This window comes from Anticarsia gemmatalis, chromosome 6, assembly GCF_050436995.1.
Source record: "Anticarsia gemmatalis isolate Benzon Research Colony breed Stoneville strain chromosome 6, ilAntGemm2 primary, whole genome shotgun sequence".
Classification (NCBI taxonomy): domain Eukaryota; kingdom Metazoa; phylum Arthropoda; class Insecta; order Lepidoptera; family Erebidae; genus Anticarsia; species Anticarsia gemmatalis.
In genome coordinates this window covers 4,277,841-4,298,510 of record NC_134750.1, presented here as the reverse complement: position 1 = coordinate 4,298,510, position 20,670 = coordinate 4,277,841, and the positions used below count along the sequence as shown (strand labels likewise).

The 20,670-nt window shown below is 35.9% G+C and overlaps 1 protein-coding gene across 2 annotated transcripts in view; it reads left to right on the top strand.

Annotated features, from left to right (window-relative positions):
• Window positions 1-19,711, top strand: part of LOC142973538 (mannosyl-oligosaccharide alpha-1,2-mannosidase IA) — a 61,194-nt gene extending 41,483 nt beyond the window's left edge. For both annotated transcript variants that reach the window (XM_076115350.1, XM_076115351.1), the window contains exons 3-10: window positions 1,148-1,327; window positions 5,278-5,380; window positions 6,792-6,899; window positions 10,699-10,926; window positions 13,114-13,252; window positions 13,585-13,729; window positions 14,318-14,434; window positions 14,732-19,711. In XM_076115350.1, the coding sequence (XP_075971465.1) occupies window positions 1,148-1,327; window positions 5,278-5,380; window positions 6,792-6,899; window positions 10,699-10,926; window positions 13,114-13,252; window positions 13,585-13,729; window positions 14,318-14,434; window positions 14,732-14,890 (1,179 nt within the window). In that variant the 3' untranslated portion in view covers window positions 14,891-19,711. The remainder of the gene's footprint in view (window positions 1-1,147; window positions 1,328-5,277; window positions 5,381-6,791; window positions 6,900-10,698; window positions 10,927-13,113; window positions 13,253-13,584; window positions 13,730-14,317; window positions 14,435-14,731) is intronic.
• Window positions 19,712-20,670: the final 959 nt, after the last annotated feature.

Genomic DNA, 20,670 nt, shown 5'->3' with positions numbered 1-20,670 from the left:
ACATATTTTTTCCGCTATAGGTACCACGCGACGTTCAAACAATATGATAATTGTGAATTTGAATGCGCTCAAACATATACTGTTTTATAAAGAGCAAAGCCGTGGTCGGATTCAGGAAAATCATTATTCTTACCGATTATATTTAGGCATGGAAAATTACCAATACAATAATTTCGAGAGAGCTGATTGCCTTTAGTTAATTTATTAACTTTTTCTTACATATAATTTATCGCTGCTTAGTCCTGATTTCTAGTAGTATCACATTGAAGCAGCAATATGTGTATAATAAAATTAGTTTCACAATTTCCTGTCGATGGTAAAAACGACTCTTAAACAGGAACCCAGTCGTGTACAAAATTGTTACCATAAAAATTACACGTTAGGCCAACAAGCTATAGGCCTGGGAATAGAAAACTACAGTGCCTTGTTTTTAAATAGATCATTGAGAACACAGCATCCTCAAAACGTTATAAAATTACCAGTTTCAATCAACTTTCACAGACTCAGAATCGAACGGCAACTATTTTATTTCTAATCTCACTGTGAAATTAATATACATTCATATCTACAAACTGATACATGAACCAATCGATTCAAAATCGCGTAACGATTTTATTTCACAAGCGAATGCCATGTCGGATCCCATAGGAATAGCCAAAGGAAAGTCGCCACGAAACGCTAAGTGACCGGAGAGTCCCATAGTAATTTCTGACGACACCCATGGGATTTCAAGGGTGGATCCACACGGTCGGGAAAAGTTAAGGGCATATATTTTTTATGTCAGAAACCTTCCGTCGATCTCGTAAGTTAGATGCTACACGGCTTTAAAACGATGCCACTTTAGCAAATGACTGTCTGATGCTACCATTTATTTGGTTTTAGACTAGACGAGCTATTCCCAATAGACACAAAGACCAGAATCAGTCAATTCATTGTGTGGATGTAAACTATCGAAACCTTCTAGATTCTCGGACCTAACACCGCTTGAGATCCAAATTGTCAATTTTTACAGATAATTATAGGAAATCTTTCAGAAAGTCAAAGTAGTTTTTTGAATTAAGTCTGCTGTCGATCCTATGACGAAGTGACGATCAACAGCATGCATAACTATTTTACATTCAGACTCATCAACTATTTTTTTCCTCAGGATTCCGACCTCTCCGTGTTCGAGACGACGATTCGTTTCGTGGGCGGCCTGCTGTCCTGCTTCGCGCTGACCGGCGACACTATGTTCCGTGACAAAGCCGTCGAAGTGGCCGACGCTCTCCTGCCAGCCTTCGACACTCCTACTGGCCTTCCGTACGCGCTCATCAACCCATCAACGAAGGTAACATATAAACCAACGACCTATTTTTAACTCTAGGGCCTTGTGACAATATGAAGATCTACTCTGGTATACTTTTTAGAAGACAAAATATTTTTGGCAGCAATACTGGTACGTGGAAACAGTACCGGAGGTGTTTTTTTTTCATTTCTGAAACTTCGGAACTATAAAAATGCTTTAGCATTGAATCTCTCTTATTATATTCGTGTACTATACTTATTATATTTACTTTCGACAGCTTACATCCGTAAAAGGATACGTTTTTGCTCTACTTTAACTGGGTATACGAAATACTAAAGGAAAACTTGTACAGCAGTAATTCCAAACACATATTTGCTTCACCGCATTTAGTCCGTGTATGGGGGCTTATAATTTGACTTGCCCTATATTAAGAATTCACAACGACATTGAGTAACTTAGAATATGCAAAGTGGCTACGGGTTTGCTGGAAGCGTTGAAAAACATTTGAACCGATAAGTCGGCATAGATAATGTTGATACGTGCATAGTCGACACACAGCCTTGAGCGTAGAGAGGTGGCATATGAACGTATGAACGACCGACTTCAATCGTACGGTTCAATGTTTGCTGCATACCTGACCACGTAATACTTCGTAGATATGAATATAGTTATAGGTACACGGTGATACTAACCCTCTTATTCATAAACACACTATAAACCTATTTTAGTTAAAAAACTACAATATGTTTTCTCTTTTTCATTTCGCTAAGGAGCGAAAGAAACAAAACTCTTAATAAGCCTTTCATGACTTCATATATTTTTATGAATAAGAGGGTAAATCTCTATCTAAAATGCTTTTTTTAGTTTATGTATGTGCAATCGCTACATTTGTAGACTACGGTTTAAACTTATTATTTAGCAATATCATCTGATAAAAGGTCGCATCTGGTTATCATCGTGTTTAATAAGAAATATATGGGGAAATCCATTAATTTTATAATTGTAAATAATAATGTTAAGCAACACCCGATAGATACAGACTAAAGAGTATCAAATCGTTTTGTACCCGCTTATCTACGACAGTGCTCGAGATAGGCTTTACGTTCGTTTTATTGCATGGTTTACGTCAATGACTTTATTACTAGGCCTTTTTATGTCCAAAAAACAGACACTCTTAACTACACAGACGGTTAGATAAGCTATAACTAAGCAGCAATTATCTTAATCACGACCAATTATTGTCAATCGTGTTGAATCTTTTAAACATGAAATTTTCGCGTCTCATTCGATGCGTGAAACAAACGACTGATGTAATTATCGTCACCAAACGTTGAGTATTGACAACGCTACCTTTGGGAGGCTTAATTTATGGCTTATATTAATATTTTGTCTACCTACCCTCCTTTTAAATGCAGATCAACAACAATACATTTCAATATCAATACTTAATAGGTCTTTGACGCTTCTCGTTGTTATGTATCTGGTAAATTGACGCAATTTTGTTTTTGAATGTTTTTCTGTTTCAAGTCGATAGATTAAGTTGTATCAGTCGGGCTTTTACTGTTTATATTATCAACCTTTAGATCGAACAGTACTATAAAATGATTTTGTTTTAATAATGATATTCATGCAGTGTATAAATAAATACAGGTTATCCTCATCCTTTGCGCTAATTAGCTCGTAATTAAATGTGTTCAGACACCTACAAATAGCGAAATACCTTTGCAAAGCGCCAACCAATGATACAGCAGGTTTATGGAAACAAAGACAATGAATAACGTGTTTATTCGTAATTGGATGTTGCCAGCAACTGATGCTGTGTAGGCAAACATTATTATAACTCGTAATTACGTAATTAACAATAATAACTCAGAAATATCCTTATTTACTGTGAGAAAATATATAAATTATACAAGGAAACATCGTTCTGTATAATCGATAACGATTCTAATAGCCTCATTTTACCGATAATTAAAAAACACCACCCTGTATCAAATTATATCGAAAAGTCCCGTATTACTTAGGAGAATTTTCAACATCGTTAAAACAGGACGGCCGTAATAAATGTAATATCCTGAAAACATTACAGGAAGTTTCCGCTTATAGACGCTCGATCTATAAATTATTTATTGATACTTTGAAGAAATATGTGCTTTAGATATTTACCTCACGTTTTTGCAATTGTAATTTTATCTTTATACGTTTTGTGCAAGATATTTTTTATAAATATTTATGTGTAGGCATATTCCTTCCTATGTTTACTTTATCGTATTTTGTTCTGTAGAATCGCTGTTTACTACGAACCGATGATGCAGTTGGTAAAACCAAGGAGATTAAACTCAAAGAAATATGCTTCAAATAACTAGTATATTATCATTTATATCGTAAAAAAATATTGCAAACAATCTTAGAACTTATAATATTTTTTTCAAACATCTTTATATAAAAACGAAACAGGAACACTACAACAATAAAACTTGATTTCACCCCTTATTAATATCAGATGGAATATTAGTTTTTACACTGTATTTAATAAATAAATAGATCACCTGACTCTTAAATATAAACTGCTTAACTGGTCCTAAATCTTGTATAAAGAACTTTTACGACAAACTACAAGATTGAATACACCTTTAAGATATTAGTTGTATTACGTGATTCACGTTGACAGGAGGTAAAGACATTTATTAAGCGATGAATCAATCAGTGCTGGGGATAGCTAATAGTCGTTTGGCAACACGCCATAAATAACGCGCCTCCTATACACCATCAAACGAGGATAATGCAGATAATGCTTTAAGCTCCGACGATTGGCAGGTTTATTAGAGACAGCAGTTGCGGGGACCATACGGACTAAACTGTCTTTGCTGCCGTGATTTCTTACGAAAAAAACTTTTTCCCTGACCAAATCTAAAGAACTAGTTACACGACTTAGGGATAAGTGTCAATTAGTTTATCTGATATATGAAACGTCAGTTAAAAGTATGATACAAACAAAATTGGTGTAGGTATGTAAAACTCTTCATCGTCACGTACCATCAGCAGCGCGTTTCTTTACGGTTGGAACTATCGAGTATCGAAATTTTGACATTTAAAATGAACTGTAACAACAGTTTCTACGCCGCCCGCTAGAGGCGCTGATCAGACTCATACAATTTTTTTCGATTGCCAGATTAACCAGCCGGTTGTTTATACAATTGATCGTGATAGAGAATCGCGCTACAGGGGGAAATGGGAGACAAATGCCTAACCCGATATTAAATTCGTTCAAAGAAGACTGTCAAAATTCCAATTGTTAAAGAACTAACAGTTAACTACCGCCGACCGCGACTGTGTCAACAATCTTCTGCATTCCATTGGATAAGAATTCTTTGCAGAACAATAAGGTGTTTGTGCCCCACTGCAGTACTAAGATTTCGTGTTTACAGATTGTCGAAGAACCAAATTGTGGTGGTCTTGGAGGTATATCTGCTTTCAATTACAGTGTAGGAATTCCCGCTGGAAGTAGTTACTGATATCTCTTACACGATGAGTGCAGTATCTATCGAGTACCTTTATAATAAATCGTTTGCTATTGGCTAAATACCTTCATATTCAGTAATTCGTTAGATCTATGAAAAATAAAAACGTGAAAAAAAATCTTAATTGGTCGAGACGATAGTAGCAAGGGTAGGAAATCACGCTCCGATTATTCGTTTCCGTTGTTTTCCTAATCCCGTATACCGTTAAAGATAACAGCCCCCTTTACATACACACTCTATCGCGCATGAAACAACAATCGCACGTGAAAGAGCGCGCGTGTAAGGGGAAAGGAAAGACGACGCGCCGTGCTCATCTGTCAAGCCCGCGAAGAAAATCGCGAGCGAAGACCGCGCTGCTCTCCCGCGCTTAATCCTGTACGTTCCTAAGAACGTGCGATAAAGTGTGTGTGTAAAGGCGGCTAATGTTATTGTAAGCTTTATTTGTTTCAAGCCGTTGTGGTTATTTTACAGGCAAGCCGTCAGTACCACTGGGCGGGTCCGAACAGTATCCTCTCCGAGCTGGGCACCTTGCACCTCGAGTTCACCTACCTCAGCGAAGTCACGGGTCGTGATGGTAAGTACTTGCTCTATTTCTGAACATTTTAAACAAGACTCAACATTGTACAATACTAATTTAATTTATTTCATTTTCATAAGACCAATCAAGTTTTGGCCATCAAAACTTCCTGTAAATCTTAGAAGTATTCCTCTTTCGGCGCAATTGTTTTCAGCACCTAAGGTTATTATTTTTTAGCACCGATTAGTAATTTACTTCCTAGGTATGAAACGCGTAGGTACTTCGGAATACGCGGATCTCCGGAAAATAAGAATTTTAGCTGTAATTACTAACGGACAAAAGCATAACTTTTCAAGGTATAAGACCTATTAGCACACTTGTCTCCGTCAAAGCGTACCGCTAATTTATTTAGGCATGTATCACCATAATCCTTGTTCCTCATTCAGGTGTCAATAAGACATCTATTATAACAAGTTCTAATTAGCACTATCCCACTATCCTGTCCTTACTCTCATGCGAACACGTTCACAACTCTCATTCATCATTCGGTCGGTTAATTCGCTTCGTTCGCGACTCGCGGGCTGCGACGCTCGGCGCTCTTTCATCTTTTATTGTTTATGTCGCCCTTTGAAATATATCCTTGATGGTTGTTATTTATTAAGAAATTGATTACTTCGTTATTGTATGATTTATGAGTTATTTTGTAATAACGAGAGTAATTTACATCCATGCGTTTCACATTCATGTCAACCAAACATACACCATAACAGTTCTAACTGGTAATTTGTTAACCAAATGTACTTACTCTTTTCTGTAGAGAACTGTAGGATTTCAAAAGTATAAAAAGGAAGACACAGATCATATCGGTGATGTCTGTGATGGTGTGCAAAAAGGACAGGTGTATAATACTAACCGGTGGTCATGTATAACTAGATGTATGGATGTGAATGTGGGATCGTACAGTTTGTCTTTGGCCGTTGGAAAAGTCGTGATATTATGTATATATGTATGTATGCATGGAAAAAGTTAAACCCAATCGTCTCCCTGGTCACCACTATAATTCTCATAATGACTAATTATGAGTCATGTAGTACTGACTATAATGCCTACAAGCATTGGATTTCCCTAGAAGCTGATCTATCGTAGAGCTAAGTACATGGTGTAAAGGTATTGAATTTTCCTGTTTAGAGCGACAGGATATTAGATCATAGAATGTAGAACTACCTACTACCCATTACATACTACTACGTTTTACCGTCTTTACTTGAAAATTTTGATGTTAATCTATGAGAAATCCAACGTCTACTTTCAAAATCATCTGAAAAAGGTTTCAAAATCATACTCACTTGGACAATTGACCATAAGTTACTAACTAAGAAAGTTCTTTTATCTGAAACAACCTTTTTCGTACACTTTTTAATGATATTGGCTATGTTACTATTTCATTAATAAATAATATGTTTTGCAGTCTACAAGCAGAAGGTGAGCCGTATCCGCGAAGTACTGAACAACATCGAGAAACCTGGCGATCTGTACCCGAACTTTATCAACCCGCGCACCGGACAATGGGGACAGAGTGAGTACACACTAACCTCCGGTTTCTGAGGTACATATAGCGGCAGTTTAACTATTCAATAGCGTTTAAGCTCATATAAAAAATGTAGTTTGAATAGATAAACTATCGCTAAATGTACTTCAAAAACTGGGCATAAGTCTGACTTTTCGAAGTTATGTGTGTATCAGAAACAATTATCACTTATTCCAACGGTGAAGGAAATCATCGTGATGCAATCTTGCATGCCCGAGGATTCTTTAGTACAGATTTTGAAGGTACACATAGTCCTTAGCCCGCAGTTGGCCAGCGTGGTGGAATTAAGGCCTAGCCTCCCTCAATTCTGACAGGAGACCCTTGCCCATCAGTGGGCAGTAATGGGTTAAATTTATTTTATTTTACAATCGGGAAAAATGCTGCTACATGTATCGGCGACGTAGTGCGACTTATGTCTGTACGAGTACGAGTGAATACTTTATTTCACGTCGCTAGCTGCACGTGCCTCAACGCAATCTATCATTAAATATCAGATAATATTAGTATTATATTCGGTGGCTTACATATTGGAATTATCGGAAACTCACTTCCTTCTTATTTAATTAGTCATACAAAAGATAAGAGTATTTTTAATCATTTTATATTTGCTTAGCATTCGCAACACAGTAAATAAAAGGTCTGTTAGGCGCAGTGGTTAAAGTGGACACCTCGCCGCAACAATTGTAGCGCCGCGTGTGGTGGGTTCGAATCCCACCCGGAATAAATATGTGTGTGATGATGATTTGTTCTGAGCCTGGTTGTGAATTATCTATATAAGTATGTATTTAGAAGTATATACGTATGTTTATCAGTTATTTGGTTTCCATAGTACAAGCTCTGTTTAGTTTGGAATCAAATGATCGTGTGTGAGTTGTCCAATGATATTTTTGTTATTTATCTTAGCTATGCCTGCCTATAATAAAATTTACCTACCAATGAAATTGAGACTGTGACCAATGTAAAAACAATACTGTTTAGCACCGTTTATAATCGAATTATGCATAGTAAAGAGAACAAAATCAAACGTGTTTAATTAAGATAATGGGTATCGATTTAAAACTCTCGCGACTTGTACACACATTATAAAGTTTTAGCCGCGATCGAAAGGTACCTTATTTGTTTAACCGGCGTTTCGATCGAATAAACTTTTAAAATTCTCATCTATACTAATCTATACTAATATTATAAAGCTGAAGAGTTTGTTTGTTTGTTTGTTTGAACGCGCTAATCTCAGTAACTACTGGTCCGATTTGAAAAATTCTTTCAGTGTCAGATAGTCCATTTATCGAGGAAGGTTATAGGCTATATATCATCACGCTACTACCAATAGGAGCAGAGTACCAGTGAAAAATGTTACAAAAACGGGGAAATTTTTTAACGCTTACGTAACGCAAGCGAATTTGCGCGGGTCAGCTAGTCTAGTATAAAGTTTTAGTAATTTAATATCATATCTATTTATTTTTTATTCTAAAATAAGTTACTACTTATTTAGCCCATAGCCAGTTGCGCTCACTGGTCGGTAAACGATCTGTGGGTTAAGTAAACCTTTGGCGCGTTCATTTCATAGATGGGTGACCGCATAGTGGTATTTGAACTTCGGAAAGCACGTAAAAAGTCGGTTCCGGCTGTTGTTTACTAAAATAGCAGTCGTTAAGCCGCGTCAAAAGCCCTTGACGCTGCTTGAATAACTTTGACACTAGGTTAACCACTAACCTTACGATAAGCAGAAGACTTTTTTGTACGTATACATTTACCTCCTACAATAATATGATATAACGGAAATATCGTTTAATAATATTAAACGTCATGGTATAAATATCGATGCGAACTGAGCACTCATGTGTTTCTTATCAACTATTTATATGTATTATCTTACCAACAATATTATTACATTATTTTGATATGCTGATATTATTGAAGTTATCGTTATCGTGAAGATACTAACACTGCAAAAAAATATAATCACGTGAAAATTATGAATGACTGTATGGTGAATTTTGATAAAAAAATACGAAGAAGATACACGTTTATTGTATAGGGATTCCCGTTTAAATATTTTATTTTTAGTATTTGTTTTTATAGCGGCAACGGAAATACATCATTTGTGAAAATTTCAGCATCCTGGCTGTTACGGTTTATGAGATACAGTCTGGTGACAGACGGATAGACAGCGGAGGCTTAGTAATAGGGTTTCGTTTTTAAGAATGGTGAAAATAAACGTCAACACAATTATATTAACGTCGGAGAAATGCTAATTTGTGTTCAAATGATGAACTTGCAAATATTAATGATGAAACGAAAGATCATTACTACCTATTCTAACTAATACTATAAATACATTCTCTCCTTTTTAAACAGAGAAAAAAGTAACGCTGTTTTGTATGTATTCATGTTTGTCATATCATATTATTCATTGATAAATAGCCCTTGATAACAAACATTGTTCGTAAGTTACAATTATATTATTAGTTCAACAAAACGATGAACAATTAGCGCGCGAATTAAAGCGGAACTCTGCAACATAGCGCGCGTTCCAATGCAGTATTACTTGGTATAGTTTGTGCTACGGTGCTCTGACGTCACAGCCAATGCCGCAATCAACGCTAAACATTGCGTATTTCTCGACGCGACGCGATCTTTCAGGTGTCTTCCCTAAAAATAAAGGAACCAATTCACTTATATTTTAATAGTTTGTTTTATTTCGTACGAACTCTTGTTTTTTATTAATTTTTCACTGGATTTGTTCTTAAGTAACTGAATAAATCAAAGTTTTTTTTTGTATAGGAATCTGTACCATCATATTTTTGATTACTTATTCCATTTTGGTATAAGTTTCTGCCAGCAACCAAAGATGGATTTTCAATAAATTTCTGTTAAAAAAGTAATTTTATAAATATTTTCAATAAAAAATATCAATAATCATTTATTCAAATCACTAAATTTCATACAATTTAAATTACATTTCGCCTAAAATTACTTGATGACAATGGTTGTGGGTGCCTGAACTAGGTAAACCTGTATCTCAGGCGGGAAGGACTATTTCGATTATTTAACAGCTTGTCGCAGTAAAACTACCTTAGATTAATATAGAGTTCAACAATTTGATTTCAAAAGTACAGAAAAAAAAAACCTTTATGTATTATACCACCCGGGATAAATCTTTGTGTGATGAGCACGAGTATTTGTTCTGAGCCTGGATGACAATTTATCTATATAAGTATGTATTTAGAAGTATATAAGTATGTTTATCAGTTATTTGGTTACCATAGTACAAGCTCTGCTTAGTTTGGAATTAAATGACCGTGTGTGAGTTGTCCAATGATATTTATTTATTTATTTATTTGTACAGTAGCATTACTTTTGTCAATGGATCGTCTCCTTTATAAAGCCGACCTCGATATATTTCCACCGGCAATAATCTAGTTGGTCGTGTTGGCGAAACCGATTGATTAGATTATATCAATTGATGCAATAGATCAAGTGTACACTGCTTGTTTCAAGGTCGAGCTGTTCTCCCATTGATACGGAAACCGACACAATGATAACTTATGTTTATAGACCACGTTATGTAAATAATAATGAATGGCCAATGTGTTGCTCGGAAACGGCTTCACAATTCGGATGTTTTTTATTGTTCCGTATACAAAGGGGAAAAACGAGACCCTATTACTGAGATTAATTAAGCAAGGAGCTATTTAAACATGCTGGGCCTAAGAGGGGCTACTGATCCCAATGAAGAAAAACACCTTCTTGCACATTTTAATCATTTTCATCTATTCTGTTACAGGGCACATGTCCCTGGGCGCCCTGGGCGACTCGTTCTACGAGTACCTGCTGAAGGCGTGGCTGATGTCGGGCGGCGCGGACGAGCAGGCGCGCGTCATGTTCGACACGGCCATGCAGGCCGCGCTCGACAAGATGCTGCGGGTGTCGCCCTCCGGACTCGCCTACCTCGCTGAGCTCAAGTACGGCAGGATCATTGAGGAGAAGATGGACCATTTGTCTTGTTTCGCAGGTAATTAAGATTTTAGCAAGCTATATAATAAGCAGTTGGTTAAGTTTTATGTAACATAATATTGACTTGTATTGCCGGGATGGGTATGGGTCTTAAAACATTCTGTAGAAAACGCTGTATTATGTATTAATAAAATACGAGCATTACGTGTTTGATATATTTATTGACAGAGAATGCCAAATCGTTATATGATTAATATATGGCATCTACCATAGAGTAGAAGGAGTTTAGGTGGAGTTTAGGTTCACCACATTTCTCCCCTCCTAACCTCTTAGCTGTTCTGCTGAATATAAGATGCAGCCAACACCTGGTTGAGGTGTCGGCGCCAGACATCGCCGTTGTCGGTGCGGATCTCATAATGAAGTCGGCCTAGACGTCTTGTGATAGTACCAAACTGCCAACGGTGCGAAGCACTCGTGTAGTCACGGGCCTGTACACGTTCGCCGACTTCCAACTGTCTGACCTTGATCTCTTGATGTTTTGATGTAGTTTCCTTATGGGTGTTTAGAAACATGCAGTGTAATGCTGTTCGAACTTCTCTTCCAAACATTAACTGATAAGGTGTCTGACCATTCAAGTTTGGTGTCCGTCTGAGGCGAGTTTTTACCATAACAAGTTTCTCTTGAAGATTACCCCTTTCTCCCTCTAAGCTTCGTAAGATTCTCTTGACTGTTTGTACGTATCGTTCAGCTTGTCCATTGGTTGCAGGGTGGTATGGAGCAGAGGTTTTGTGCGAAATCATACAGTCTTTTAGAAATTTTTCGAACTCTCCCGATACGAATTGTCGGCCATTGTCTGAGACAAGGAGTAGAGGTGTTCCATAGGTGCAAAATAGTTCTTTCAATTTTTGGATGCACCAAGAGCTTGTCGTTGATTTAGTAGGTATAATCTCTGTCCATTTCGAAAATGCGTCTACAACTATTAAAAGATAGTATCCGTAAACAGGTCCGGCAAAATCAATATGAAGCCTTTGCCAGGGGCCCTTTGGGTGTTCCCAGTGGTGTAGTGGTGCTTTCTCTGGTTCATTTTGTTGTAATCTACATGTTCTACAGGACTTAACTTTTGTTTCGATATCATTGTCAATTCCTTTCCAGTATACAAAACTGCGGGCCAGTAGCTTCATTTTCACAATGCCCGGGTGACCGAGGTGTAGTTGGTGTTAAATGTCTTATTCAATGGTTCGTCTGGTGCTATTAAATCACATAATTTTTCATGGAGTTCTGGTGATAATGTAGACAGAAGAATATTTGTCTTCATGTGGGGCTCAGTAATTTCATTAAGTCTAAAGTACACTTCCAGACGTTTTTTAAAGTTATTGAACGTTTCTGATTCATGTAAAGGATTAAATTGTATTTTTGGTATAATCTTATGGTATTGGTATATTCTATGTTGGTCTTCCTGTCGCTGACCTTGAATAATGGTTTTTTTTGTTAAAAGTTTTGATACTAAAATAGTGTGAAGTTCTTCGAATTCGTAGCCGTAATTTTGTTCGTGTAAATACGCTGTTTCATCGTTATCATCTATGGTTTTGTTTTCTATCTTCTCTTGTAACTCTCGCAGTGCTGTTATGGTGTCCTTCAAGGCTGCGGAGCGAGCGGTGATGTCCTCGTCAGACATCGTCGCCCTCTGCTCGATGTAGGTATCGAGTCTGGTGAGCATCCCACGTAGGGTGCTCCGTTTTTTACGTAGCTTTTCCATTTAGGTTCAGTTTTTCCTCGTCGCCAATATTATGTATTAATAAAATACGAGCATTACGTGTTTGATATATTTATTGACAGAGAATGCCAAATCGTTATATGATTAATATATGGCATCTACCATAGAGTAGAAGGAGTTTAGGTGGAGTTTAGGTTCACCACACGCTGTTACGGCATTATCTGTGGCTGTATAAGTGTAGATCACTTAAATAAATATTCATACGCACTTTGTGTCCGTCAATACCCGGGTTTGCTACAGCAGCAGGTTTTGTTCACATAAGTAAATTGTCTGGTTTGCTTCACTCACAAGGTGCAATAATCAATTTTGAGTGAGTACTATCGCTACTTCTTATAGCAGCATGTAATCATTTTTATCTTGCGTACTTTAACGTTTTTATTAGGTCCGTTCGTAGGTTTATTCCATTAGAACAATATTCTTTTAAAATATACAACTACAACGGTTATTTAATTCTTTAATTGTACTTTCCAGGTGGTATGTTCGCAATAGCGTCGACGACACTGGACAATTCACTGTCGGAGCGGTACATGGACGTGGCTCACAAGCTCACCAACACTTGCCACGAGAGCTACGCGCGCTCTGAGACCAAACTGGGACCTGAAGCTTTCAGGTACATACACAATATTTAATGATGATGAAATGCTCAGCTCTTCTCACGTGACGACAGATCTATATAAAATCTAATAAAAACAAAATCTATATAAAAACTTGCTGACCCGGCCAACGTTGTTTTGCCATATACCTAAATAAAAAAAAATGTATCGCTTAGGGGGTATCAAAAATAGATGTTGGCCGATTCTCATAGATACCGGATAAGCACAAAAAAATTCATCAAAATCGGTCAAGCCGTTTCGGAGGAGTATGACAACGAAAACTGTGACGCGAGAATTTTATATATTAGATATTCAACCTCAACTTAAATATAACATATTTAATCCATAGATTCTCCGGCGCGGTGGAGGCACGTGCGCAGAAGAGCAACGAAAAGGTGTACCTGCTGCGGCCCGAGACGTTCGAGAGCTACTTCATCATGTGGAGGCTCACCAAGCAACAACGATACCGCGACTGGGGATGGGAGGCCGTTGAGGTAACATTCTATACAACTTTTCACTGCAATAATAATATCTTTCATTTAAATCTTTTTTTTTAAAGGCAACTCCCGCATTAGAAATTACTCTTGTGTCGCGGGGATTTTGACAAACAACGGACACAAAGTACAACTAGACCCGAAACAATGATTGTGGATCGCACAAATAATTGTTCCGTGTGGGATTCGAAGCCACGACCTCCCGAGGCAATGGTAGCGGCGTGGCGACCTAAACCACTGAGCCATTTATTTTTTAATGTCTAGTTTCTTTAGCTTAAGTGTCCGTTAGCTTATCGAGCGAAAATCAGATAGATTTATTGCCACTTATCTATCAGATATGTTATCTGACAATTATGTAAAAGTTAAACTGGTCCATAATATGTTACAAACAATTTTGATTTAACGCCCTCTATTTAAATAAATCTACATGTAAATATATTTTACCGTCAATAGATGGCGCTTTTCTAAAAATAGCTTTAACCCCAAATACTTAACAGGTTTTACTTCTTTTACTTTTCATTCAAATATTTTACAATGATATTGACTAGTTCCAGTATTATAATTTGCAAAAAATTATACATTTCCCAGGCTCTAGAGAAGCATTGTCGCGTGGAGGGAGGCTACACCGGGCTCGTGAACGTGTACCACCAGAACCCGCAGGGCGATGACGTGCAGCAGAGCTTCTTCCTCGCCGAGACACTCAAGGTAAATCATCTACTTTACCTTTAATGTAGAATCCAATAATATTGCCAAATTGGTGCTGTCCAACGATATAATGAAAGAATAAAATGATATATTCCCCCAAGTGAATATGAAGTAAGGTGACGCAAAAAGCAAACTTAACTTTATTTAAGTAAAATATATTTTATTATCCATAGATTATTGAAAGTCACTCTATAAAGATTATCAGTCAAAAGCGCTATATAACTATTCAGCGAATAAAGTTATAGAGCTATAAAAAAAAATCATGTCAATATGTAACATACTTCCTTGTCTTTCCAGTACTTATACCTGTTATTCTCTGACGACACCCTGCTACCCCTGGACGAGTGGGTGTTCAACACGGAGGCCCACCCTCTGCCCATCAAAGGCAAGAACCCCCTGTACCGCGCCGCCGAGAAACCCGTACCAGTTGAAAATAACGACGACAACAGAATATAAAGCAACAACACAATTTATATTTAATTTAACACATTTCTATAACCTACCAGCCGTAAGAGATTGGTCTACTAAAGTTATGTTACTTACTTTTTCTATGACGCAGTTAGACTTACCATACTGCATTTAAGAGAATTCAAGGATCACAAAATTTTTTGAATTTCGTTTATTAGAATCCCACGTAAAACAAAAAATTGTGTGATTCATAATTAGTTGTTTCGGTTTAAAAATACGTCTTCTCACAACACAAGACTAAATATTCTCCAATTGACCTATGTTGACTAATAACCAAAAGATAGGCTATCTGTTACCGCTAGTAGGTTATTGAGAACAGTAAGACATGTCTTACTCCCGTGGTTACATCGTTTGCTTGTTGATATAACACTACGTTTCAACGCGATGCGTTTTAAACAGGGTTTTGTTACGCTCTCACCATTCTCACTGAATTGTTTATACGCGGGCTTATTGTGAAACAGAAATTAGAATAAGTTTAAAAAACCTTCCTATAATTTTAACACAGGGTTCTTTTAAAAACCCTTAGGGTTGGCTTATTTGGACCATTGTTCTACGTTTTCAAAAGTTTTTTTTGGTAGTAACCCTGTATAAATTAAACTATATTACTTGCACTCGAAATTAAACATATACATATTGAATTTCCAAATTAATTCACGTATATAATATGATATCCTCATTAACCAAAACTCTTATGAGATATAATCCTACGTATAGTTCGTCTCAATTTTTGGTACGTAGTATAATATAATCGTAAGTTGTAGATTCATGATCATTAAATAGAATGCGACCGGAGTACTGATGCAGAAAGAGATAGAGAATATTTGCATCTCGCTCTTACACGTGTTGTTATGATGAAGAATATTTCTATTGTGCAATATGTAGAAGAGCGTATGTGAATTTATTCCTGTTTCTATGACAAGCGCGGGTATTGAAATTTTACATTATTATAAAGTAGATAGTTATTTATATATCTGTATTTTATTATGTCGATATATATTGGCATAAGTCAGGGCATACTCTTGGTCATATCACGCACTAATTTTCTTCCAACTTTTACCTAATATGAATATTTAATATGGTCAGTTTTACTTCTTTTAAATAAATATCAGTTAATTTATCTAGTAGGGGTTAAATATTGACAGATATACATTAGCTGTTACTTTATCTACCAGGTAGATTATCAAATACTTTTATAAGAAGTAAAACTGGCCTTAAAGTTTCAAATACCCGCGCTTTCTCTGCGCTTGAGAGTGAAGCGAACCATTCAAAGTGATGTTGCTCAAGTCAATTAGTGAGGTGAGATGTCGACACATTGGTCTGTTCCTATAGTTGAAAAGACGGATCTAACAAGAAATTTATATTTTAACCTTCAAAAAAGTGCAAAAGTGCTTTATTTCGCTAAGGTGATACTGCAACGGAGCGATATAAAAAAATATAAAAAATATGGACAGGTGCGCATTTTTTTGCTGATTCTGGCAATAAAAATAACTCAGTTTCGAAAATAAAATTAGGTGCGTCTTTTTAACTATCTGGGACAGTGTTAGGTGTAAATATATCGATATATCGGTATTTAAGCGATCCGCAGTTCAAACGGCCGTGATCTCAATCAATTAAAATCGATTCAAAATAATCGATATGATGTTTTCGTATCGAAATATTGTGTTTCTAATTGACTTCCATTCTAAACTACTAATATGATGTGTTTCACAATATCGAGTAAAGTTAATGCTATCTTTATCTTTTTATATGGATTAGAAAGAGACAGGACCCATGTCCTAAACCACAAACTTTTATATCTTACTCTAAAGGGCGTGTTTGAGCTCTGATTAGTTATAAAGTGTTTTGCCACTTTCAACAAATTTTGAAATTATATGAGTGAAAAAGACAAAACTCTATACTAATCAGAGCTTTCACGACGTCTATTACTAAGATAGTTAACCTAGCGTTTCTGTTAAGTTCTTAATCTAAACTAAAAAAAAACTTGCTTGAATGTTGTGAAACATGTCTACACTAAATAATATAATTAGCTAGTTGCTATAGATAATACATAATAAATTCATATTTATGTTCTATATTTATTCGAATACTCAATTATTTATCTGGCTATTATATTCTTTTAAATAAATAAATGTCGTTACATGTAATTCGATTGAGATTAGATAGTATGAAATGTTTTATGAATAATGGCCCTTATGTAGTTGTGGGCTCAGTAATAACGACCAATGTTAACTTATTGCGGGCATTATAAGTAATAAATATGCACAAATATTACTTTTTAAATTTTCTTACGGAGGCTTTGGGTTTGAGAACAAACCATGGAGTATATCTATACTCAAAATAAGTAGAGAGGTCATCATTATATAAAACTCTTCCATTACTGAGTGACTGACTGATAGATAACGCACACCTGAAACTACTGAACGCAAGAAGCTGAAATTTGTCATGTAAGTTCCTTGTAGGAGTGTAATGTAAAACTAAGAGAGGTTTTTTGGAAATTCCACCGCAAAAAGGAGAAAATGGGAGAGGAGATATAATAACTGAAGAATAAAAACATTGTCAGTATGAATTTTATATCCAATCGTGCGTGGCTATAACAAATTGTATTTACATTCAGGTCACTGAGTGTCCTAACACGACTGTTGTTCCATATACTTGATTGGTCACAATTAATGTTTAACCTAGTTGTAGAGTTGTTCTCAAAGCCAAGGCCGCCCCTCTCTACACACTATGCTTAACTATCTTATCGTTGTCGAGGTATAACATTCGACTCTCGTGCCGTGTGCACCTACCCTGTATCCTTACTCTACTGTCACTATTATATTAGATCTAGAACTCTATATAAAGTATGTACACACTACACGAGAGTATTTTAATTAGATAAAAACCATCGGTATGTAATTTAACTGATAAACTTAAATAGGAAAATTTTATTTTTTTATTTATTAAAACTTTATTGTTTACTCTTTACTGATCTTCAATAGTTTCGATTCGTATAAGATCTCGTATTTATAAACTTGAAATATATTTTATATATTCATTATTTTATCATAATAATTTGATTTATAACAAACTTACATATCTGTGAATGAAATTGTAGTGTGTGTGAAACATAGCGTGTAGATATAAAGGTACGACACACAATTATAACATTTGATAACCAGCCGGCCTACAGATCATTTGTTCAGTTCAAATTATTACAATATTTAGTTATTAATTATTTGTTTTTGATGCATTTTAGATGACTCGAACCGATAAGCGATTGAAACTCTCATCCATCAATTAAAATTATATGCCATTCGTTTATCAGTTCAGTTAACTAAGAAAGTAAAAACTGAATAGCTTAACAATTTGTGATTTAATATACAAAGTTACATAATATATTTTATTATATGTTTCTGCACCTGTTAATAAAGCATTCAACATAAATAAATGTTCTTTGTAATGATTAGTTGGTTGATATATATTTACGTTTCTTACACAAGACCTCCGCGAGATATTGTATCACTGATATTAGACGATGTAGTTTGAATAATGTAAATTGTGTATATAATAGTCATAGACGATAAAATATTTTAGTTTTAGGTTTCTGTGTGTAGAATTACATTGTTATTTTTTAAATTAAGAGATGTGCGTGTGCGTCTGTCGATGTACATATTTATGTTTATAATATTTATGTAATTTATATTTTTACTGCCAATGCGCGGCTCTGACTATACGAGTGTCACACAAAATGTTGATAATGTGCGATTCGCTAGAATTATTAAAAATCATTCATCATTTTTTGGTAATTACATGTTTTATTTATTTCGTCCTACGGTGTTTTTGTTGTATTTATAGTAAAGCTTACTTTTCTCTTACGGTGATTTCGGTCACGTACATCGGTCGAGTGCACCGTCGGTCGCATATTTAAAAGTATTGCACTGTCCCATATGTTTTCTTGTACGTTCAGCCGACGTATGCGACCGCGGTCATCATAACAGGAATATAAGCCTTAGTGTTGTCTATATAAGTAACGCCATAACATGACAAAGCGCGTAGGTATTGGCATTTTTATACCAGATATTTGTGATTTTGTTGTGTGCTCAATGTGCTTTAATTACCTTCAGCTAATTGAAAACACCCCTCCTTTTTGTCGCCGTACGAGCAAGTATTGACGGCCTATAACAAAGTTGTATAACACTTATAAAAACATGCATTTTTGATTACATTAATATTTTGAGTATACTTTTCTGCTTAACCCCTAGACAAAACATAGGCGTACTTACTTTACTACATTAGACTTGCTACACACTTATTTGATTCGGTACGTTCGCATCTGTACCTAATTTTTATCGAACAACAAAACCGACTCTAACCAACTACACTTTTTTGGCTTGTGTCGATCGGGTAGTTCTTTTGGGTCTGATTGTCACAATTCGGTTTAAACATTCAGACGCAACGATGCCGAGCGGCATTTTTTCCCGAACATTCATCTACACGGCTTTGCCGCCCGGCTAAGCCGAACCGAATATGTGTAGCAAACCTTACCAAATGGTAAAAGAAAAATCATTGGTTTGAAATTCTTCTAAAAAGTACTTTTCCCCCACTCTTAACGTCTACTTATCACTATTATTGTTATAATAATGTGTTTAAACATGTACTAACTAGTAACTGCCTGTTCATTATATCCTGATGGTTGTTCGTGGACATGTTCTCTCATGTTCGACATGTGGTGTACCTACTGCCTGTTGCGGTTATGTATGTATGATGTTGTAGTATTTAAATAATAATGTACATTTTCGGTTATTAATAAAACATGTTTATAAACAATTTTTAGTCTTTTGTTTGTTCTACAATCCTACCTAAGTTTACGTCGGGTTTCAAAATCCTATCTTCAGATGAGGCTATCTGGATTGATATAATAGATGATGCCATATTCAAATGATATATTCTAAACCTTGCATGTGTGATAATAGAAATCACACAATACCTACAAAGAAAAACCATCCTCGTTTCACTGATGACAGCCTTCACAAAGTCATTACAACAAACGTTCAATAAATAGAAGACAAAGTTGCTGAAGCGACACGCACGGCCAGCATTGTTTTGATATTGCAAAATGGTGCAATCTATTACTTGCATAATACAGTTTTTGATAAAACAATATTTACTAAATAAATAACTTTGTATTAAGCTGATGTATTTTGATGAGTCATGATGATAAATACCTCAAATAATGATATTACGTTAAAGTATAAATTATGAGGAGTACATCGCAAACTTCCCAACCCGCCGACGACTTGACGTCGGCGACTAAATTGGCAAACTTCAAGTTGCCCTCATGATTCTTTTGAAATAATAAGCAGTCGAGACGTGTCGAAGGGACTTAAATAGTGAGCACCTAATAAACTTTAACATTCAATTACCATCTGTGGTAGAAAAATAGACTAAAGGTCATTAGAATTAAGGGCAATTGTTTGACCTTAAACTGCATTAGCTAACACCAACGAGCGAATACGCCATCATTTACTAAGTATTTAATCAATATAGTACTTACCTATGCAGCGCCATAAGCCTCTTCTTTTAAAGTCTGGTCTAAAATATTGTGTAGAAAAACACTTGGGAAATAACTTCACCTGTGTCTACTGGTCTTTTGGGTGGCACTTTGTCCAAGAAGACTTTACTCATGAGGACGATGAAGTTGCGTCAGTTGTCGTTCATAATAATTGACCTGAGAAATTTAGACAACAATCTTCAAAAACGTACCTCTAACGTACCGTAGTTTTCTT